This window comes from Hetaerina americana, unplaced genomic scaffold (genome assembly GCF_022747635.1).
Source record: "Hetaerina americana unplaced genomic scaffold, ioHetAmer1.1.p SCAF_87, whole genome shotgun sequence".
Classification (NCBI taxonomy): Eukaryota; Metazoa; Arthropoda; class Insecta; order Odonata; family Calopterygidae; genus Hetaerina; species Hetaerina americana.
In genome coordinates, this window is record NW_027287505.1 from 1072501 (window position 1) to 1096990 (window position 24490).

At 35.6% G+C, this 24490-nt stretch overlaps 2 protein-coding genes across 3 annotated transcripts in view; one reads left to right on the forward strand and one right to left on the reverse strand.

Annotated features, from left to right (window-relative positions):
• The window catches only part of LOC139698497 (sodium channel protein Nach-like), a 12920-nt gene extending 9029 nt beyond the window's left edge, over nt 1–3891 (reverse strand). Inside the window, exons 1-5 of one of the 2 annotated variants that reach the window (XM_071597378.1) lie at nt 3849–3891; nt 2716–2879; nt 1519–1624; nt 662–941; nt 367–505 (exon numbers count right to left, since the gene is read on the reverse strand). In XM_071597378.1, coding sequence (XP_071453479.1) covers nt 367–505; nt 662–941; nt 1519–1611 — 512 coding nt within the window. In that variant the 5' untranslated portion in view covers nt 1612–1624; nt 2716–2879; nt 3849–3891. Of the gene's footprint in view, nt 1–366; nt 506–661; nt 942–1518; nt 1675–2715; nt 2880–3848 lie in introns of those variants that run through there. The other variant, XM_071597377.1, reaches the window with a different exon arrangement.
• A 14243-nt stretch (nt 3892–18134) lies between these two features.
• Plap (phospholipase A2 activator protein) overlaps nt 18135–24490 on the forward strand; it is a 39039-nt gene continuing 32683 nt past the window's right edge. The window contains exons 1-3 of the mRNA XM_071597363.1: nt 18135–18328; nt 18404–18597; nt 22957–23187. Of these exons, the coding sequence (XP_071453464.1) occupies nt 18183–18328; nt 18404–18597; nt 22957–23187 (571 nt within the window). The 5' untranslated portion in view covers nt 18135–18182. The remainder of the gene's footprint in view (nt 18329–18403; nt 18598–22956; nt 23188–24490) is intronic.

The following is a 24490-nucleotide window of genomic DNA, read 5'->3' on the forward strand; positions in this document are numbered from 1 at the left end:
AATAAGTGGTTCATATTTTGGAAAGGCAATAGAGGTTTTCTGATTACTACAAAAAATCTCAATTCTCTCGTTGAACAGGATGGAAGACAAATATAAACCAAGGTTCCATCAAGGGGATTCTGTTAGCATCGCAGTACCACAGGACACGGATGATTCGCCTTATGGAATGAGGGTCAGAGTGGGGGGAATAGTTGTAAGCAAAGAAGAGCAAGTGGGTGAGTAGCAGTCATTTTACACCTCAAATACATTGATGGTTTTGGGACTCTTTACTGAGGTAGTTTCAGAGTATGATTAAGAGGAGAGATATAATTATGGAAGATGTGAACTAAGATTACTCTATGAAAATATAGATATCACAGTTCATACAAGCCACTACTAAGCTTTTCCACTTCATAAACAGTATTCTTGCAGTCCAGTTCACAGCTGCATGCATCACTATTAATGAGTTGCTCTTTATGCTCAGCCAAACAAACTAATCCCCTTAGGTCACATTGCTTGTAATTTCCTAGGGAAGACAGACAGTAACATATTTATCTTTAACTTTTACATTTAGTCTTTTACAAAATTTTGTTAGCATAAAACGTATCTCCACATATACTCCTAGAGGATTAAAAATATTTTTATCTGGCACTGAGCTTTAATTTGACTTCGATGAATTTACCCTTTTCATTAACAAATGGAGGGATGCAGTCACAAAGCCGCATTGCTTCATCAGCATGACACTCCCTTAAGCAACCACTGTAAGTGTAGCCTTCGGGATCCAATTTCAGCTGCAATTCATCTGGAAAGATACAATGTCGCTGCCCTATAGACAACTGTCGTGCTCCGAGAGTGGTATAGGTCATTTTTGCTGAGAACACCAACTGGCTGATACGACTATCCCATTCATGCTGAGGTCGAAGTTCGATGGCAGGAACTTCCATTGAATCATGAATGAACACCTGAAAGAGTTTGTGAAGCACCATTGTTTCCCTCATAAGTTGACCCATTTCTTCAAATTTTGGTGGAAAATCTTTATCTTAATGTAAAAATGATCCAATACATCTTACTATTACATATGTATTCAGGTTAAAAATATACAAGCAAAACAAAAATAAATTTGATTAGTGATGAAAAGCATAAAACTGCTAACAATCAAAAATCATAAAGGAATTCCATTAAGTTGAACAAGAAATAGCCCTTTTTATCAAAAATGAATTTTTTACCTGAACAGTGAAACCAGGATGTTTTATCTATTTGTATAACTACAAACTATGATGAATTGACAAAATAGTATTTTAAGAATCCATATTTTCAACTGTTACTAGCAAACTGCAGCCATTAACTCAGACATGAAACTTATTTAGCTCATGCATCAGGAAGAGACATATCAGAGCTACCAGCCATTATTCACCTCAAAGTTCAATTCATGCAACAATTCATTTAATTTACACATTGTACAATGGAAAAAATGAGGAATGAATCATATGCACATGTGTATTGTGGTAGATAAAGGAGTGAATATGCTTATTATCATACCTTTACTGGGAAGTATTTGGCATCCTTTGTATTGAAACTAAAGTCCCAGCTTCCATCTGTTTCATATATTTCTAAAGTAGTTCTCTTCCTCATTTCTTTGGGTAACCTGAAATGAAGCATGTACTTAAATCATCTTCTCCTGACTAAATTGACTAGAAAATTCCAAACTTGGTAAAATTTTAATCCTATTTTTCTGGGATGAGAATACCTGTTTAAGCAAAATGCCAGAATGGAATGTGTATTTTATCCCCATAACATGAATTTACCAATAAATAAATAAAAATATGGAATCAGAGAAAAATGCATCAAAATGGCCTCATCCTTAATGATGCATAACTCTGAAAATCTATTTGCATGTTTGTTCCTCTCTAATGCCAAAAACAATACACAGTTGTTGAAATTTACAACAGGCGTAGATGAGCACTTTATGCCACAGATAGGCATATTGAAATGTTGTTTAATGTCCTGAGTTCGAATCACAAACATTTTTTCATTGAAACTCAATCAGAAAATTGAAAATTTCTGTGTTGAAAAATTTTCAGTCTCTCATTTAAGTATGAAATAATTCACCCGCAAGCATTTCTTTGGCAACTATGCACCTAGAAAGTCAAACTCTCTACCTCTGCCATTAATATTCTACATCTCCCCAAATTGGAAAAAAAACTTATTCTAGTACGAATATGTTTGAGGTTTTTCATGCACTTTCTCCAGAATGGTTTCAATGAACTTTGTTATGCATATATTGTTAGGCATATTATTGTCTCAGGCATAACTTCATGGAATTTACACATCATCCTCAGGTACCTCCTGTATCGCCTCAATCCCTCCTCTCTAATCTTCCCCTGATTTTTCAAGAATAAGGCATCTGTACATCTGCATAGTACATACATAATTTGTATATTTGTGCATAAGCATATTTAAACTATATCAACATTTGAAAATGATTAGTTATTATTTTTAACAATGTTTATTTATGATTCAGTAGTCAATCATATTCTCTTGGCTTTCATCAAATAACCAGGCACATTTTAATTTATGAGTGCTTCCATTTTGTTTGATTTAATCATAGAAACCAAGTGATCCTCTGTAATAATGTAGATGGTGTGCAGTGTTTCGTTTTGGGTTTAGGCACGCTAACACTTCCTGCTGATTCCATTTGGCATATCAGCATTCATGTGGGAATCAGTCTCCAATCACCATGGCCACTGATTCTCTGTCTTCTGAGAATTGAAGGTGTAGCAGAAACCATAGTCAGTGAAAATAGGCCAGAGTCCATTTGGGTTGCTTGGGAAGCAGCAACTGTTTAACCTTTCGCCTTTCCATGTACAGTCCTCAAATATATCTTCACAGTGAGCAAAAACCTATGAAAAGCAAAGAATATTTTTATAAATGTTGATATTACTTGAATTTAACAAGCAGAAAGAGAGGAAGGGTGTTTGTTTCGTTGTGAATAGTGTATTATGATAAGTTTACACAAAGTCTAAAAAGCCTTGTTTATTTACTTTAAAGTTCTCTCCAGCATAACATGAAAGGAGACTAGCCTAACTGCTGAATCTGAGGCAATGTTGAGCATTGCAACCCTAGAATATATTGGCTTTACCAGGTATTTAGTGATTCTGAACATCCAAGACTGTATTTATAATGGAACATAGGATTAGAAGATGAAATTCATGTGCGGAATTTAGTGTTTTCCAGTACATTCTATTGGAAAGAAAGAAAATTGTGAGAATTTGAAATCATAATTCATAAAAAAACACCAATGGAAATTGTTACTGCAGTAACATGAAAATTGTTTCTGCAGTAACAATTTGGAGCCAGACAACCCTGAAAAATGGCTCTTGTATTTAAAAACCCTTAGGAATTTTTGATCATTCAAAGGATATATTTTTAAGAATTTGAAAAGAGAAAATCTTTTGGAACTTCTACTTTGGCCATTATATGTACTCCATCCCATGCAAATAATCTGAAAATTTCAAGATGTTGGTTGTTCTTGATGATGATTATCCATCTAGGTTTCATTAGTTCCTGCTCCTCTCTCTAATCTTTCACTAAGAAGACAAAATGGATTTTTATTATCCATGCTCTGCCCTACCATTTCTAATGCTGCTCCAATCCGGGCACATGCTAGCCATATGATTCATATATATATATATATATATATATATATATGTGTGTGTGTGTGTGTGTGTATATATGTATATGTATATATATATGTATATATATACACACACACACACATATATATATATATATATATATATATATATATATATATATATATATATATATATATATATATATATATATATATATATATATAGGGAACTTACCAGGACATTAAAGCTTCACATTTTGCATCTAAGCACAGCAGAGGGGGGATCGAGATGGTGTGGTGGCTATTGTACTGGGTTCCCACCCAAAGGGCCCAGATTTGAATTCCAGCGGTGTCCTATATGTGTCAGTGGTGTCCCGATCCCTACTTAGGATTCTTTGTGGAGGGCACCTTGAGTGAGTATGCAATCCATCGGATGGGACATAAAGCTGCGGACCTCTTGGCGCCTTTCGTTAAGAGTAGGCTAATGCCAATGCTGGGTTTCTCTTCACCCTTCCTCTCAATGCCTAATGCCACAAATGACCTTAGCTGTTGGTCGCCGCCCCTAAATACTAATACTACTGCAGCAGAGGAGAATAGGTTCCAAATAATCACTAGGAACACTGTTTCTTATATTCTATTGCTAGTTTATTAGTCAATAGAAAGCATTAGTAAACTTGTAAACCCTGATAAATATCTGTGAAGATGAAAATGAAAAAGTAAAAGATCTTTGTTCCAGAGATATTGCTCAATCTTGGTGGAAAAAAATTAAATGATGAACTAATGATGTTCGTGTTTTATCAAAATTTAATATACATCTCAATTTTCTAAAGGAGCCAGATTAGACTATAAAATTCTTCTCTGGGAAGACTTTAAAATTTGAATATGATGTACCTGGTCGTATAAACAAATTATTAATGCTTATATTCTTTAGTTTTTCATAAATTTTTCCAATGTTTAATTCGTAAAGTATTAAAACACACTTTTATGTTTTTTCCTTCTTACCTCAATTTTACATAAGACATAATGTCAAATATATTCTGTGCTGGTCCCCTAAAAATGTAAAATTGACATTCTAGTCACTCATAACAATTAACTCTCTTTTCCTTTTATGGCACTATGTTGCTCACCCGCTCCTATTACTTCTTCTCCTGTAGTTGCATATTCTTTATCATTATCGCGTCTCCATGGAAACCCCTTTCTCAAGCTTTGAAGATTTTAACTCTCCTATCTTTGTACATATATTACTCTGCCATTTTTATTAGGAAGCATCCCCAGTATATCTCAACATATGCTTTGTACTATGAGTATCAAACTGTAGAACGGGAAACAATATCCATTTAAATTCTAACACCCTCTCCCAGTACCAACATAGACCCCATAGATTCCATTAAAAAAATATAACATCATAATGTCCATCACATCATACACTTTGCAGAGTTTAAAGCACAATTTAAGAACTATTATTTCCAATAAAGCATAACGAAATGTAAATGAATGATTAAATGTTTATGAACTTACCATCATAGAATTACTTCTTAAACTTCCATCATGAAAAGTTTGAACATCCGCATATTCTCTGAATGCGTCAATGTTATCATATGAAATTCCAGCAAGTTTTGTTAAGATTTGAGACAAGCAGTCTTTTTTTACTTGCACATCATGTATACTTTGCTCATTAGAACTGCTTAAATTATTGCAGTAATTTTCAGCAAATGACTCATTTGAATGAGAAAGACTCAGGTTCCTGAAAAAAATACAGTGAAAAACAATATATTATATCTTTTGAATGTATTCTTTGGAAAATAAAATGCACTATGATTATTTTTTTATATACATTGTGTTAAATAAATATAGAACAAGAACAAACAAATTGATGAAAATGTTCAAAAAATCATTAATACAACTTTTTATGCCTCCTACCTACTTAATATTATTAGAACGTGAATTTTAATTGAACATTTATATAAAGTTCAGATATGTTGCCATAATGAAATTGCATGATGTAAAAATATAATCTTTAAAATATATATTTTGGTAGTATGTTGCATATAATTATTTACCAAGACTTGCATTAATTTTACAAATTTCTGCTTAAGCAAGGAGTAAATATTAATTACAGATATCAAAATTACTAATTTTTAACTGCATTAAAATGCTTAATGTGATGCCCATGTCCCATTTTGCTTCAGTGGTTACTTAAAACCCAAAGTTCTACTCCACTTTATCTCAACACTAAGTGGCAACTTTGCTGTTGGGTAAATAATTTGGAATTTTACAGCCGGGAAAGGAATTAAAACACTTTTTACCTTTGCTGCTTAAGAGAATAAATAAATACTGACGTCGTGGCAAAAGTCATAAAGGCAACACGTTATTTTATCACCTTTGATTTGCAGTCACACTATTGAAAAATTAATTTTAAGTACTTTGATGGCATTTTAAAGGAGGGCAATTAATACACAGAAGTTTTTGGTTGCCATATGCTACAGTATGAAAATAAGTAGAGTGAAGTTCTGACGAGATAAAGGTGAAAATGATTTACATACTTGTATGTGAGTATGGTGATTAATTATGTTTTTATTCTCCTTATACCCAAGGGGAACCCATTATGAATCTATAAGGATTTTTTGAGATTATTTTCCAAATTGTATCAAAGGTACCAACTTTCTATATTTACAGCATACCCTAAGAGCTACTACAAAAAAGATCGCATCACATAATCATTTCTCATACTACCTCAAGATAACTCAAGAAAACATAACAGAAAAATCCGACAATTGATGACTGTAATTGGAGAGCTAAGCAAATTTTAGTCCTGAGCTATGTCGATGTTATTAATTACTGATTATGTACAAATTGAATATACTCATGTTCTCAATTTAAATAATTTACCATGATTTTTCGCATCAGTGAAGAAACTTGGTATGCTTCTCCATTTCAGGCCATTAGAAAGCTGAATCATTAAGAGCTTGTTAGTATTATCCGTAGTATCAGTGTCTCTATCCTTAAGATGAATAAACCTTGAGTGTTTTAAATTTCTCATTATTATTTATTACCTTTGCTGCTCTCACATTGTCAGCATTTGTTCAATTAGCTAGGCATATTATACCCTGATATCCTAATCGATTTATCCACTTCCACCCATAAATGCTTCTCCTCTCACAATTTTAAAATTCTTTTGTCTTGAAGTTGTCAACTGAATGATTCTGCAATGTGGTTGTCAATGAAAAACCATAACATGACTAGGGCTGCTGGGCAAGTGTAGGAATATTAGAAATCAGTTGTAAACTTCTTCATGCAATACAAATAGTAAAACAAAATGTGATAAAAGTACATTAGTTATAGATGAAGAAGGTAGTTTGGTACCTGACAAGCTGTTCAATACTGGCCTCATTGTAAGGATGAGACACACATAACGTGATTGCTGGAAATGAAACATTCCAATCATGAAAGTCTGTGTCCAAGCCAGTTATTGTGGGATTGGTTTGGAATTTCTTCCACAGTAGTACAATGATAACTGCAGTAGAGGCTATTCCAGCACAGCAGAATAAGATCCATATTACCCTGCATAAAAATAAGTTCATTAGTGCTATTACCAAAAATGTATGCACAATTAATCTCAAAAGTCCTCCCATTCTAAACGAATTAAGCTAATTTTTTTGGTGGACATTTTTTTTCATTTAATTAATGTTTTCATTAAGTAGTCTGATCTTAGAATGAAATAAAACTGTTTGTGCAATTATTAAAGTATTTTATTCTCAGAGATGTGTAAAAATGTCTTGACTTAGCTGCCTACCTGCTATGAGGACTTGTAAGCATATTTATCAATACATTTTCATTTTTGTTATTCATTTAATTTTTAATAGTAAATGGTTACGACAATAATAATACTTTTCTATAATCAAATGATGCAATTCAGGTAGGTACTTAGGAATTATAACTAAAACTGCACTGGCAGTTGGGAATTCTGTGGGACAAGCATACTGTGCACCAAAAGTTCAACACTATGCACCAAGATAGGATTAAATAGTAGGTACAAATGCTATTCCCTCCAAGCTATCTCAACGAACTTTAAGAATGTGAAACAATACATGGCAGTTTAAGAGAGTGAGGAAAGAGTGGGCCTCTTGAAAATACTTTTAACTCAAATAAATAATCATTGCAGGATGTAATTAAACAAAAATAATCATATAAATGAAAAAGAAACACTTTGTTCCAATCCACCAATTTATAATAAATGAAAAAGAAACACTTTGTTCCAATCCACCAATTTATTACAGGTACGACTAGTTTCGACGCTACGGCGTCATCCTCAGGTACAAAGTTTAAAGTCACAATCATAGTATATATACTCTCTTCTGGAAAGGGTGGGGGAGTTGTGGGAAGAGGGGGCGGGGAGGGGAGTACGGGGGTAGGTACGAAAGTATGTGGGAGAGGGTAGGAAACACCAGGAAAAGCGTTAGTGAGTGGGGGGGATTGGAAGGTGGGTTAAGAAAGGGGAAATTAGGGGAAAGGGGAGGGGATTAGTAAGCTAGGGATTTCATTGGTCAGTATAATTTGAGTCAATGGCTAATGGGGATAAAGGTACGGGTTAGGAGTCAATGGGAGTTGGGGGGAAGGGGTTATTGGTTCTGTTTTTCTGTTATTGCTAGGGAGGCTTCCAGGAGAGGTGATACGTTTTCAAACAGAATGTCATTGAGTAAAGGATGTTTCTTCATTGTTCTCCGGATCTCCAACTCTTCCTTCTTGTCCATCCTCCTCCCTTTTTCTTCCCGATGTAGTATTTTGGGGATGAAATCGCTGGTGTGATTTTCCTCCCACAGGTGTTTGGCAAAGTGGGATTGGGCTAGGTTACACTTCTTGTAGCACCTCTTGTGTTCCTCCGCTCTTGTCCGCACCGCTCGACCACTCTGCCCGATGTACCTCGCACTGCAATCCCCGCAAACCATTTCATATATCCCACTGTTTTCCAGTGGCTCAACTTTATCTTTAGTTTTGTTTATGAAAATTTTAAGATTTTGTTTGTTATAGAAAGCAATTCTAAATTTGTCTTTCGGGAATAATTTGCTAATTTTTTCGGACGGGACACCATAATAGGGCAATTTTACCCACTTAAGTTTTTCCTTAATAGTTACCCCTGAATTGTAAAGTAGCTGTTGGGCTCTTATGGAGCGTTTCTTGCGGAGCATTTTGTCCACCATTTTTTCACTGTAGCCATTTGTAGTTGCTATAGATTTGATTTTCATCAATTCCTCGTTAAATTTTCCTATCGAGAGGGGAATATTAAGTAGTCTATTCAGTAGGAAGTGAAATGTGGATAACTTTTGGGATATATGATGGCGGGAGTCAGCAGGAATTACATGGTCTGTAGTGGTGGTTTTGCGATATAATTGAAAATCGAATCCTTTTTCCCTTTTAGTCACTGTAACGTCAAGAAAACTTAGTTTTCCTTCATTTTCTTTTTCACACGTAAACTTAATATTATTACACTGAGAATTTAAAACCGACAAAAAACTGTGCAGTTGTCTTACAGTGCCAGTCCATATTGCAAAGATGTCATCCACGTAGCGGACCCAGAAGTAAATGTTTTTTGTGTTAACTGAACTATTCATAAACAGTCAGTTAACACAAAAAACATTTACTTCTGGGTCCGCTACGTGGATGACATCTTTGCAATATGGACTGGCACTGTAAGACAACTGCACAGTTTTTTGTCGGTTTTAAATTCTCAGTGTAATAATATTAAGTTTACGTGTGAAAAAGAAAATGAAGGAAAACTAAGTTTTCTTGACGTTACAGTGACTAAAAGGGAAAAAGGATTCGATTTTCAATTATATCGCAAAACCACCACTACAGACCATGTAATTCCTGCTGACTCCCGCCATCATATATCCCAAAAGTTATCCACATTTCACTTCCTACTGAATAGACTACTTAATATTCCCCTCTCGATAGGAAAATTTAACGAGGAATTGATGAAAATCAAATCTATAGCAACTACAAATGGCTACAGTGAAAAAATGGTGGACAAAATGCTCCGCAAGAAACGCTCCATAAGAGCCCAACAGCTACTTTACAATTCAGGGGTAACTATTAAGGAAAAACTTAAGTGGGTAAAATTGCCCTATTATGGTGTCCCGTCCGAAAAAATTAGCAAATTATTCCCGAAAGACAAATTTAGAATTGCTTTCTATAACAAACAAAATCTTAAAATTTTCATAAACAAAACTAAAGATAAAGTTGAGCCACTGGAAAACAGTGGGATATATGAAATGGTTTGCGGGGATTGCAGTGCGAGGTACATCGGGCAGAGTGGTCGAGCGGTGCGGACAAGAGCGGAGGAACACAAGAGGTGCTACAAGAAGTGTAACCTAGCCCAATCCCACTTTGCCAAACACCTGTGGGAGGAAAATCACACCAGCGATTTCATCCCCAAAATACTACATCGGGAAGAAAAAGGGAGGAGGATGGACAAGAAGGAAGAGTTGGAGATCCGGAGAACAATGAAGAAACATCCTTTACTCAATGACATTCTGTTTGAAAACGTATCACCTCTCCTGGAAGCCTCCCTAGCAATAACAGAAAAACAGAACCAATAACCCCTTCCCCCCAACTCCCATTGACTCCTAACCCGTACCTTTATCCCCATTAGCCATTGACTCAAATTATACTGACCAATGAAATCCCTAGCTTACTAATCCCCTCCCCTTTCCCCTAATTTCCCCTTTCTTAACCCACCTTCCAATCCCCCCCACTCACTAACGCTTTTCCTGGTGTTTCCTACCCTCTCCCACATACTTTCGTACCTACCCCCGTACTCCCCTCCCCGCCCCCTCTTCCCACAACTCCCCCACCCTTTCCAGAAGAGAGTATATATACTATGATTGTGACTTTAAACTTTGTACCTGAGGATGACGCCGTAGCGTCGAAACTAGTCGTACCTGTAATAAATTGGTGGATTGGAACAAAGTGTTTCTTTTTCATTTATTATAAATTGGTGGATTGGAACAAAGTGTTTCTTTTTCATTTATTAAAATGAACTTCCACAAAGTTGAGGCTGAAACTATTGAACTAAAAATAATCATATTTGGTAGTTGACATGCAAGCAATGAAAAGCTTAGTTGAAAATTTAATTTTTAGGTTATCATTATTTTATGCATTACCTAATAAAATTTATTTTTATCTTTTCTTCTTCATTCATTTTTAATTAAAAATCAATGTCCATTTCATCTTGTTATGAGCTTTTTCCTCAAAGTACAGAATATGATAACAGTGTGACCATGGGTTATGAGAAAATACATACTTGTACAAGGAAAGCACTTTGAAGATTTTATTTTCCGCGAAGTATAAAATACCAGAGCACTTTAACAATATATATAGGGAGAATACGTGTAAGGTGGGAACTGAACTCATTATTTAAGTTATGCAAATTACCTAAGCATGGAACATATCACTGGGCTTCAAATTTTCATGCATTCAGTTTCACTGATCCATTTGTAGAGTGGAACATCTACCATTTTTTTATCTAGAATTTCTATCCTTTTTTTACCTCCATAGAACCAATAAATCATCTCTTTGATCCATGGCTTCCTCTTAATTAATTTCCTCCTGGTTATTTCAGGAGTAGTAATTTCACATGAACTACTTTTTCAATCATCTTCATCTGAAACCTTGCCCCTTGCAAGGCCAACCAATGTTCACTTTCTTCCAGTTTTCTGCCAGCAATTCTTTCAGTCTCCTTAATTTGGCTCTTCAGGAGCTGGAGACTGAATTTTGAACACAGACAATATCTTCATCTGGTCAGCAGCTCCATAATTCTTACGCTTCATTTCACCAATTTTATTTTACTGCTTCATCAATGTACGTAAAGGTAAAATAAATTTATCCTTCTTTTTACTGATATTTTATGTGTTCAAAGGTTAAAGTAGACACACATAAATAAGTTCCCATGTATATACTACCTTGATCAAAAAGTTCCCGGAATAACCACCGTGTGGCGCTCCCATCGTTCCGATTTGAGTTCTGTTTTTTTTGTTAAATTGCTACATCTGTTGTTGATATTCCCTTTAAATCTTAGTGTCATAAGTTGACATTTGCAAAAGTTACGTAGCCAAGAGTACATCTATCTCTGTGTGTGTTGGCGATTTTTTACAATTGCAGAAATGGATTTAAATTTGCAACAACGAACTTCTATTAAATTTTGCGTAAAAAACGGATTTAGTGGCGCACGGACGTTGGAAATGTTGGAAAAGTGTTTCGGCAACGATTCTCTAAAAAAAACGGTCGTTTACCAGTGGCACGAGCGGTTCAGAAGTGGTCGTGAGTCAATCGAAGATGATGAACGCAGTGGCAGACCATCGACATCGAAAGTCGGTGAAAAAATTGATAAAGTAAAAGAAATGTTGGTCAATAACCGCAAATTAACCATCAGAGAAATAGCGGAGGACTTGAACATTGCCTATGGATCCGCCCAAGACATTGTGGTTAATGATTTGGGTTTCCGTCGTGTAGCAGCAAAGTTGGTGCCAAAAGACCTCAATTTCATGCAAAAAAGAGACCGTGTTGACGTCGCAAAAGACATGATTTGCGAGGCTGAATCCGATCCCACATTCATCAAAAGGATCATTACTGGAGACGAGACGTGGGTTTATGAGTACGACACGCAATCCAGACATCAGGCAAGTGAATGGCGTTCACCAAATGAGCCGAGACCAAAAAAACCACGTCGTTTTCAGTCAAAAAAGAAGGCAATGCTGACGGTTTTCATGGATTACAACGGTGTAGTGCATCATGAATTTTTGCCAGAAGGCCAGACAGTAAACAAAGAGTATTATTTGGACGTTATGAGACGTTTGCGTGAAGCAATTCGCCGAAAGAGACCAGAAATGTGGGCAGAAAACTCGTGGATTTTGCACCATGATAACGCACCGTCGCACAGTGCTATCATTATTCGTAATTTTTTGACGAAAAATGCAACAAATACCATCCAACAGCCACCGAATTCACCTGATTTGGCTCCCTGTGACTTCTTTCTGTTCAATCGAGTTAAAAAACCATTACGGGGAACGCGTTTTAGTAGCCGAGAGGAAGTAATGGAAAAATCGCAGGAAGCACTGATGGACATACCGAAAACCGAATATAAAAAATGTTTCGAGGATTGGATCAAGCGCTGGCATAAGTGTGTTGCAGTCGATGGGGATTACTTTGAAGGGGACAATATAGATTTAGATGAATAAACTTGTATTTTTAATTTTCTGAATAAATTCCGGGAAATTTTTGATCAAGGTAGTATGTGCTCATAGAAGTTTATCGGAACCATCATTCCTTACTTATGAATAACTATTTACAATTGACCATTAATGTCATCAGGTTAGATCCTTAGATATTTTTTGTGATAGTATGGCCTTTTTGGTGCAATATCTAACTTATTCCAGAAGCCATTACCATCAAGGGAAAGGAACTTGCAAAATACAAGTTGAACTAGAATACTCTTGATGCCGCTCTATGGATTTCAACTGGAAATTATGAAAAATAAATGGAAAACATAGGTCGTGTTACCTGGCCATTCAATCAACCACTTCAACTTTATCAAAATTTTCTGACATAATTTTCAAATATCAGGTACTTTAGCATTAGCAAAAGCTAAAGTTAGATATCAACACCATCATTCAAATAATATAGGAAGAAAGTATGGTAAAGTGTTAGCTGATACTCATTTGAAATGAAAAAGTTGAGCTTTCTCAACATATGAACAGTTTTACTATGTTTATTACAGATCTGACTGATGTGGGTCTCCTAGTTAAGTATATTATCAATATAAATTCCCAGTATTTATGCAGTTTCAGCTATTTTTTATTTAAGACTGCATACATTATGCTGGGGTTTTTTAGCATTTAAATGTAAAGATTACCATCAAACCATTCCTTAGCTTGCCTTTGGGTAGTACTAGATCGTACATTTGCATCTTCTAGATGTTGACATTTTTGAACAAAAGTGGTGTCATTTTCACATCAAACAATTAAGATTTCATATTACATGGCAAATCATTATTCATGATGATGAAAAGTACTGTGCCAAGCACAGAGCCCGGTGGGACACCACATTTTACTTAAAAGAGCTACAGTTTGACAGCCATCAAGTTCAACCAATTGGTGGCGGTCATCCAAATATGACTTCATTAGTTTCAGTACAACTCCCTTAATACCATAATATTCTAGTTCTGATATTAATATTGAATGATTTACACGTTCGAAAGCCTCACAATTTATCACTAAATTGTCACTGAGACAGATTCCATGACACACATAGGTAATGGATGAATCCTTCCCTGGAGGTAGTCTCTGCATGACCTTTTACCAATTATATTATATTTTGGGTGTTCTAATTAGAAGAATTGGAACCAAGAAGGGAAGGGGGAGCATTGCTCACACCTCAGAAGATTAAGTGGCGGAAGGATTCCTTCTTCACCACTCTTTCAGATTCACTCCCTCGGTGTGGAAAAGTCATTCTACACTGAGTCCAAAATATTTATCAACCAAGTAGTACAGCCATGCAAAGGTTTCATCTCTTATACAGAACTAATACCCTTTTTTATTGCAAATGACTCTCTTTATCCCCTCATTCTGCCAGCTCAGTTATCAATTGGTGATAAGAATTTGATGAGATATGCCTTTATTCAAGAGTTAATGCTACGCAAGTTGGATTTCAATCAAGAGCAGTGGCTTCCTCACAGCGAATATTTTGCTTTTGAGTGCAAATCAACCCTTGATTGCCACTAAGTTCATAGTTCCTTTGACTTATTGATGATTACTAGAACAATGAAGCCTGAGGATACACTTATTCTAGAGTCAGTGAAAGATTATTTATCTAAAATCCAAACACCACACCTCCAACGTGATCAGCTATTTCAGCATGGTTGGTTGCTTTTGCCAAAGGATTGAAGCAGGCATACATACAAATATTTTATCCTTGATATAGGAAACGGTATGAGTGCATTATATTATATATATAATGGACTTGTGCATTTTATGTTTATGCAACTTTAAGTTCCCAAATTCTACGGCCAGGAGATGGTGTTAGGGAGCTGTTTCACCCACCAAAGGAGAAATGAACAACACAAGGGGAAAGGACAGTAAGTAAAGCAATCATACAACGTCATAAAGGATAGGAACTGATATCTGCAGGAGGGGTTATGCAACCAAGTGCCTCAATTCTTTTTCCTGGCCAAATCCCTCGATTCTTCTCTCCTGGCCAAAGAATCGGGGCACATAGCTGCATAAACTACCTGCATATTTCAGTGTAAATGTTTCCTCTTATTTGTGAAGAAATTTCTTGTTGAGGGCACATCAAGTTTAGGCTACCCCAGCAATCATGAATTTTCACTCATTGCACACTGTACCCATGTTAAATGCAGTTTATCATCATTCATACAATTTTTGTAAGCTTGTCACACATGATTTCATAGTGCATCTGGATAATAGTAAGACTATCTCCAACTGAAGTAATAATGTTTATGAAATGGAATTAATTAAATTTAAATAGATGCCTTTTGATGTGGCAGGTAATGTAATAGCCTTGGACTTATTGATTGTCAACCAGACAATCTTGGACTACCCAGGGTGATGCCTCTGAACTTCCTTCTGTTCAACAAGTAAGTATATAGGTTTTATTTTCTGGAAACATCTCTGATGGAATTTGGACCCTGGGACATGCCCATTCCCATCAAGGGAGTTCACCTATAAAATAAATCTTTGGAAAGCTGATTGTAATTACACTACAAATATTGATGTTTTGCGTGCCCAGTAATTCTGCGAGATTACACTAACACTGCATATACCTTGTAAACTATTGCATCCAATGTTTTTCTCCTCAAGAGTCATGCTCACAATAGCTAGTCATTAATTTTACAAACAGTTGGGTATTTCAAAAGTGAAATTATTGCTTCTCTGATTTTCAGACTTTTATTTGCCTAAAACTTCAAAACCATCTTGATATACCTGTAAGTGTGTATACAGAATCCACTAAAATGGATTACTAAAATTTTCCTTCAGCACCAGATAATCTTCTACCCTGTAGCAATGTCATCTTGCTGAAAAGGGAATAATTGCTGATACCACTGTAATTTCTTTTTTGGCAGATACCTCTAGTCATATATTGAGAAAACAATCAATGTGACCAGATGAAGAGAAACCTGGCAGCAGAATTTGCCAACTCTTCACTGAAAGACACCATGGGACATACAATATAATGCCACATCTGATGGATGGCATACTCCACTTGAAGTGCTCTTGACAATGTCAATTATTTGAAAATTCTTTGAAGTCTTTATTAAAGAATAGGTTTAAACATACCTTAAAGAATAGGATTACCTAACTAGGCAGTATTTTGCAAATGGAAGAGATAAAAAATTAAAAAAACCAATGCCATAGCCTTTTGCATTATGGATAAAGTTTGCACATCCCTAATCTTAAGCCGTGCACAAGAGTTTTTGACAGAGCATCACACTCAATTTTGTTAAAAAAGCTTGAATGTGGTGGATTTAAGGGACCTGAAATGACTTGCATGGAAGACTATCTCTCAGAAGGTAGGAAGAGGGTGGAGGCCAGAGGTGAGCAATCTTAAATCCTCAAATAAAATATGGTGTTTCTCATGGATTAGTTATAGGTCCATTCCTCTTTTTAACAATGATTATGTGGAAATGTCACACCTAAACTTTTATTATATGCATATGATGCCAAATTTATCCAGAGAATATGAGATCACAGTTTAGCAATTTTTCTCACCACGTCCAAGGACAGGTGAGGTAGTGTGGATCAACACTGACAGCGATGTAGTGAATTCAGATGCAATTCAATTTGTGGCCCAAGTGATCTGGTGAAGGATCACAACTTCATCAGCCTGTAGGGTATGAAAATGATTCGAACGTAAAATAGGATTCATATATCAGAAATTCGTGCGAAACTACCCACAAGTGTTCATCTACTATGGAAATCTTCAACCATGAATTAAACTAAATGACCCTTGTTTAAATGCTCATTCTTGTAGAATACCTAAGGACTATACGTTTAAGCATATTTAACAGCCATTTAATGTATGGTCCTCCATTATGGGGTCACACTCCAGATGCTAAAAATATTTTAAGCTTCAGGAAAAGGTACCTACTGAGACTTATGACTGGTTCTTCATTCAGGAGGCATTTTTCAGCCACTTTTTAATGAATTAAAATATTTACAGGGTATAGTGCTACTAATTTAATGCATGGGAATGGGAACGCTCGCACATTGGTCCTTCTAGGTCTAGCACTGTCAAAACACAAGAAGAATTTAACGCTCTTTGGGGCAGATTGGATAAGAAAATGGGCGATTCACAATTAGGATTTTTCTAGAAAAAAAATTTATATATAATGGTTGTTACAGTAATTCGGCTAACCTTTCCAATATATGAAGACTTCCATCTGCTGCGTATTGGATGCCATGAAGCGTGCAGTTTTCAAAATATTCTTTCAACTGCTGTTTAAAAATTGGTTTTAAAATCTTCGATCGGGAAATATTGGCCATATTCCCTTCTTTTATGAGTATTGAAATAATCTAATATTGTTTCAACTTGTAGCTAGCAACATACAAATATTTTAGCCGAGGGCCACTCCTCAACCAATGTCACATGCGATTGCATGCCACAATTGGCGTGCAGTTTTATGGCGTGACTGTGAGCAATTAGGGTCTGTCAAACTCGCTTTGTATTTTCTGTATGGTTAATGTTTATGAAGCACGTGATTCAATGAGAATATTGCTGTGTAAAAATGTGATCAGTTGAAATATTTTAGCTGCCGTAGCGCAATGAGCAATCGACCGAAGATAACGTCATTGTATGTAACAAATTTTAGTTCTCTCAACCTGACTACATGTCTTTCAATGACGAATTACTCGTATATTTGAGATTAAAATCAGTTTTAAGAAAACTTTAAGATTTCTTAGCTCTCTTTAGAAGATAGCTGAGTTTAGTCATTGTCTCCAACAGGTCAGCAAATAGCCCTTTGAAATTAATGAAAATAAATATGATCTTATAAAACTTGCATAAAATAATTTTAAATCAAATCGATCCTCTATTGACTACTCCACTGCAAACTACTGCTAGCCCAACAAACGGTTGTAGTGAAGCCTTATCCAGAGCATTAGTTTAGCAAATAAAATGCGCCGCAATTAACCTTTCTTCAAAAACTGATTCATGATTGCCAATTCACACAGGCTTTCAAACGAATTCAATAAGGATTTTATTTTACGATAATAAAAGACATTATTAAATAATACATTTTATTTAACATTAAATCAATATAAAATAACAACGAGAAAAACAATTATAGTATAGTATTTACTTTCCGAATAATTTCCACCGGTTTTTGCAAATATTCACGTTGGGCTTTCTGCTCTCTGCTCAGTCACTGACAGATGAATTACGAAAATTGCAATAATGTGTTTTGTTTTTTTAAGTATGAAAATTTTCTAAATTGAATTGGTTGTCATACATATTCAGACGAGGGTCTTAATCTCACTTTGTAAAATATTAAAGTTTAAGGATGGCAACCTCAACGGCAAATACGTATAAGTTAAGTTGCCAACTAACAGGGCACACTTCTGATGTTCGTGGAGTAGCAGTTACAGGTGACGGAACAGTATTTTCAGCATCGAGGGACAAAACTGCTCGAGTGTGGAGAAAACATGAGTAAGTAAGCGGTTCGTTCATATTTGAATTATATTGAATGCTTTCATCTAATTTTCGGCATTTTGTTTTCATTAGGCCGAATTTTGAATACACGGAAGTACAGACTCTTAAGGGTCACACCAATTTCGTCTCATGTATATGTTATTTGAAGTCCTGCCCACCTTTCAAATCTGGATTGCTATTAACCGGAGGAAATGACTCTATGATTTGTACATATGAACTGGAATCCTGGACATTAGTAAATAAGCTTAGTGGACACACTAATACCGGTATGTTGAACTCTTTCTGGCCGAAGGGTCGGTTATAATATGAACCTTTATTTATATTTTAATGCCAGTGGAATGGGGAAATGGATACCCCAGAGCACCCACGAACATGCAACGGGTGGCTAAGTGCCTGAGGAAATGTTTAAATTTTATTTTACTACGCCATCACATCTTAATATCCAGAAGTAGGGATATGACGCAAATTTAAATGGTTGACCTCATTAATTTTGTAATTTACAAACAAAATGCTGATCGCCACTTTCTTGAGAATTGCACCCATTTTTATCTGAGTATTTAATCGCGCGTGCCTATTTAGATTATGTAATCCAGGCTAGCTTTCAAGCGTTTGGCTGCTGCTAATACAGATCTATGTTGGAGAGTTCACATTAAGTTCCCTAGAAAATTATTTGTATACAACGATGAGTTTGACAGCAATTTCTACAGTAACCTGATATTAGATTACAGGGAATTTTTCTTTCTCTGAATACTTTTGAATTGCTTCAATCCCTCTCACTGTGAAATGCGAATGGTTAATCATTAAATTAGTGGAGCACAGTTTGAGTGCCTGTTATTACTCAGACCAGGTTCAAGGACTCCTCTTTATAGGAAATATTTTGATGTGCTGTTATTGGATCTATTAATCAATTGAGTTATAGTTTCCAATATCCTTAATGTACTTCAAAAGGGACTACTGCATTTTCTTTCTATCTAATTATAATTCTTCCATATCCAACATTGTCAATTAGAATAATAGTAACATATTTAGAATTAGAGGCTATTGAAATGCATCATTGTGCACTCAGACGTTTTCCTATTCCCATAGTTTCCTACCAATTTCCCAGTCTAATTTTTCTGATCGTTCAAAATGGAAACTACTATTAATATTGTCATATGCCCAAGATACATTTTTGCTGGCTTTTAGTTGTTGACTGCCGTAGTAGTTGACAGATAATAATGAAGACATATGAAAAGCAGAAAATATTTAAAATCAACTTAAATGGTGTGATTAGTATTGGTTAAATTGAAAAAATATTGGTGTTGACACTCATCTTTATCTTATAATTTAGACATTGATGTCAAGATAAATTAAAGAAAATGGAGTGTGTTTTCAATTTAGATTTATTTGGATGAAAATGATGCTGCTATTAACCTCTGTTTTTAAGTGAAAGAAAGTATGCTAAATATTGCAGCAACTCTAGTGCAGTCACCTCGTTATGGCCACACACTTGTGGGGATTTGAGTGCCTTAGCCATTGAGCCTGATTGGTGCTAATTTTAACGAAGAGAGTGTCACAAAAAACTTAAATATAGTATGTTCCCTTTAGAGTATTACTTCCTATAATGTAATTATTATTGGCCATGGCATATGATAGATTATTTGCTATTTTTATTATCGATGACAGTAGTGACTCATTATGAAAAGGTTCTGAGAAAATGCACAATTATATTTTAATATTGAGATCGATTTTAAAAGGAAGAAAAATCCTGGCTTCAGTATCCAATATTTTATGAATTAATGAATGAAAAAGTTGCAGAGAAGTTAACAATGTACAAAACCAAATCTCATTTAGTGTGGTACATAATGCATTTACTATGAAATTATGCTCATTTATGGTTATGATTAAATACCTGTGGGTATGAATTTAGAAATTAATCAAGGAAATTTAGAATTATAAATTAGCATAGCTTAGGACCAATAAAACTTTGATGAAGAGATAGAAAGGATTGAAGGAAATGAAATTGAAGAAGGCTGTGGGATTTTATAAAATCTCTGCGAAACTACTCAAAAATTTAGGAGGGCAAGGAAGGAAGAGAGTGTTTATAAATTCATCCGCAGCATTCATGAGGGAGGAATTTGGCCGGAAGGCTTTGTTACATCAATATTGATGCCAATCCCAAAAAATTAAAATGTCAGCAGTATGCAAGGACTATAAATTTGATTTCACAAGCAGCGGAAGCAGTACTTCCGCTGCTTGTGAAAGTCACAGCAGTACAGCAGAAAAGCAGTACAGCAGATCATAAACAGGAGAATGGTGAGGAGAGCGAATGAGTACTTGCAGGAGAAGATCAGTTTGAGTTTTGAAAGGGTATGGGTACATGTAACGATGAATGATGTAATTAGGTTACTATTAGAAAGAAGAAAAAAGAGCACCTCAAGGATGTTTTTGTTCGCATCTTGAATTTTGAGGTGTTTGATGGAGTTAACTGGGCACTTGAGTGAACATTTTGCTGAAGAAAGGAGTTGACTGGATTTAGACTACTTATCCGGTACGTTTAAATGTCTGAGGCTGCAGAGATGTGGATAGCGGATGGAGAGTGGGATGGGCAGAGTGCTAAGCAGGGGAGTGAGACAGGGGCATGTCCATTATGATGTGTTTTGTTCTGTTGTGGGGAAGAATTGAGAAAATGAAATGGAAAGAAAATAAAACAAGTGATAAAGTTCTCGGCATGGTAGGGGAAGAGGGATGACTGTTGAGAGAAATAGTAGAAGGAAGAAAAAAAAGGTGTAGGAAATACTGAGAGAGGCAATGGGATTCTGAAGGCTAGGGCAGAATTATGGAAAAGCAGAGCAGAGGAAGGAAAAGAATGGTCATTTTGGATAAGATTGAGGGGGTTAGCAAGGATGCAGAGTTAAAGAATGGGTTTTTGTAATATGTAGTATGGGGTTTAAGGGTATTTTATGCCATTTTATTAAGGATTTAGGAGTGCAGTGCCCTGGTAAAACTACTGATAGTATTTATGTCATTATGTGCGCATATCATCTACAGGTGTAGAACTGTGTAATGGTAATCAGTAGGCTGTATCTTAAATCTATTTTCAATTATCTTTTGGTTCATTTATATACCAACTTATTCACAAAGAAATCCTGAGTACCTAGTCGTAGAGGATTTTGTCCTAGTGTCTGTCAATTATCTAACATGCCCGATACACATATTCTTTTGCTCAGCCCACCAATATATACGCACTCAGATATTGTTCCATATTAATTCAGTCTCTGTATGGAATTTACACTTAAATCTCGGATGCCTTTCAGATTTAAAGTGAATAAATGGCATCCCAAATAAGGACAATATTGAATCCCATAACTTTTTGCTGTTTCATCCTTTTTTACTCTGGCACTCCTTCTGTAGCACTTCTGATAGTTTAACTAGGATAATAACTATATTTTTTGGTTATATGTATGCATTCGGTGCTTTTAATTTTGTAAAATTTTGTAAAAAAATTTGGTGCACATTTTGTGATAATTGATGTATGGATGGGACATGGTAGTCCAGGGGTGGAGCATTGGACTACTGATCCAGGAGGACCTGGGTTTGATTTCCAGGCATGGTTCCCCAGGCACTCTCAGCTTCACCTGAGCTGTGTGATTGTTTTGGTGCCAGAATTTCCTGGGAAACCATAGGTGATACAGGGAAGGAAACTGGCTCCCATTAATACCCTGCTAATGTGTGAATTTCACACACCATTGGGTGTTCAGTGAACTCTGCCATCACCTATCAAACCAACTGTTTGGTTGATAACTTTTGTTTATGGTTTTTATTTGATTAACATTAGAATTGTATTATATGTAACCAAATACATTAAACTTCCTCCAATTACAATACAAATATCGCTCTGTTAATTTACTTTCAAAGTTGGCTTTGAAGTTATTTCTGTTGGATGACAAGTTCACTGCATGCTGTTGTGTTTCTATAGTACTCTACAAGATGGTGTTCACGCTGAGGAATAAGATTATTTTCTTTCTCTTATAATCTGGAGTACAGTGTAGGTTTGATATTATTTTTTAAACCTTGAAATTATTTTGTATATCATTGCTCCCGCCAGCCCAGATCAGCACCTTGAGTCTTAAGAAACAATTTGTGATCCCTTTTTATCGACAAGAATGGATGTTTTCTTGAACTGCTACTATTTTGGGTGTGTTACCTTTGAAATATCTGGTTAGAAGTAAAATGAGATGTGGTCATCCATATTTATGCAGACAGAAGTTTGGAGACCATTCTCATGAATAATGGTGAAATCACAGTCAAAGAGATAAGAATCACAACAATGACAAATTTTAAGTCCATTGATGTGGTGAGGGATTTCTAAATTGGTTGTGTCTATGTGTGCCTTGCAAAGAATCTCTTTGGTCAGCTTGGCTAAATGTGAAATGGACAGTGTAATTAGGATCCAAGAACAAATTCTAAGAAATGAATTTTTAATCATGTGAGCACAAAAAGTGGATGGTTTTCCTTGGGGGTAATTCCATGTATTGCTGTTACTCCTAACAATTGAAATTTTAAATAAGTTTTCATGTACATTTCAGCTACAAAATTGAGCTAATTTGCTGTATTTTCTATTCCATGTCATTTAATTTGCCCAGTCTGTAGTTTGGTTGCCAGTGTTAATGAAGAGGATGTGTTTCTAAGTGCATCTTGGGATGCAACAGCGCGGTTGTGGCGAAATGGTGCTTCACAAGTCACATTCACTGGGCATCAAGCTGCTGTTTGGTGCATCATTGACCTTCCAGAGTCTAAGACTGTGATTACTGGATCAGCTGACAAGAATATTAATATTTGGTCTCCTTCAGGAGACCTTCAAAAGACTCTTACAGGTAAAATGTTCGAGGAGATATCAAAACTAAGGAAAGTTTTTACTAACCGATATATAAAGGAAAGGAAAAGGAAAGTATGGCCTCATTCCTTCTGCTTTCTATCTAATGACTTTTAGTAAAACTTTTGTAGTGTAAACTGAGAAATTTCTTGTATTTAAACCACAGTGAAAGCCAACCTTGGAGATATGGTAAATTGCATAAAACTGTTGCTGCTAAAATCTCCATTTATAAATTTTAGAGAAATGAGACTCAGTAAAACTTATACATCTGGGTGATAAATGCAATTTTGAAAGTCTAAAGATGATATTCTATAGATTTGAAAGACCATAGATCATGGTTAGTGGTTTTCAATGATTTTAGTGCTGGGTCAGGTCAGTAATTTGGTTACTGGCTCCAGTAGATCCTGAGACTAGAACCACAATTGAAATGACAGTGGTGGTTCTAAGAACTGATATTTATACCCACAAGTTGGGTTGCTTCCACTCATGAAGGCCACATATTTGATCATCGTAGCCACAACAGGGTATCCAAGAGGTCACAAAACGTTCTAGATCAAAGTGGTGTTACTTCTCTCTCACACAGAGTATATTCTTTTTTATGGGAATGCCACCCACCACAAAAAGAATATTTCGCAAAAATACACAATGAGATACTACTAAAATAGGCCCCATTAAAACAAGTCGCACAAGCCAACAACGCGTACATAGTGTCATTTACCATTGTTTGATGAAGTGCCAGTCTTGATTTTTATAGCTTTTCATCGCCTGTACTTTCTGGTTCATTGAATTTAATCATCAAAACATTTGCAAGTGCAGATGTTACTTCAGAAATGCATCTGATAGAGATGGAGAGGAGGTTTGCGAGTTGAAAGGGTCATAAGTTCAAACTCAAAAAACTATACACTAGACAGTTATAGGAAAATGCTTCCTGCAGTATAGGTAGCTCCAGGTCATGAATAGTTGTAATTTATTATTTGTGTCATGTTCAATAAACATTTGTTTGTGAAAGTTCACCTGGGAGAATGTTCACAAGTTGAATACACCTGCATTGTGTTGGTGAATAGTGCCTTGCCAAGAAAATTACATATTACAGGCTGCAAAAAATATCACCAAGATGCAGACATGTGGTCCCATATTGTTTTTGGTTGTTCGGATAGAATGGGAGTTCAACTTTCATTAATGTATGTATTTATAAATAAATGAGGAATAATAAACCACTCTTGATCATATATAACTGTGGCGGACTCCAACTTGTGGAAATTAAACAATATGCAAGGTACTGAAATTGTAATTTTTCATACCGA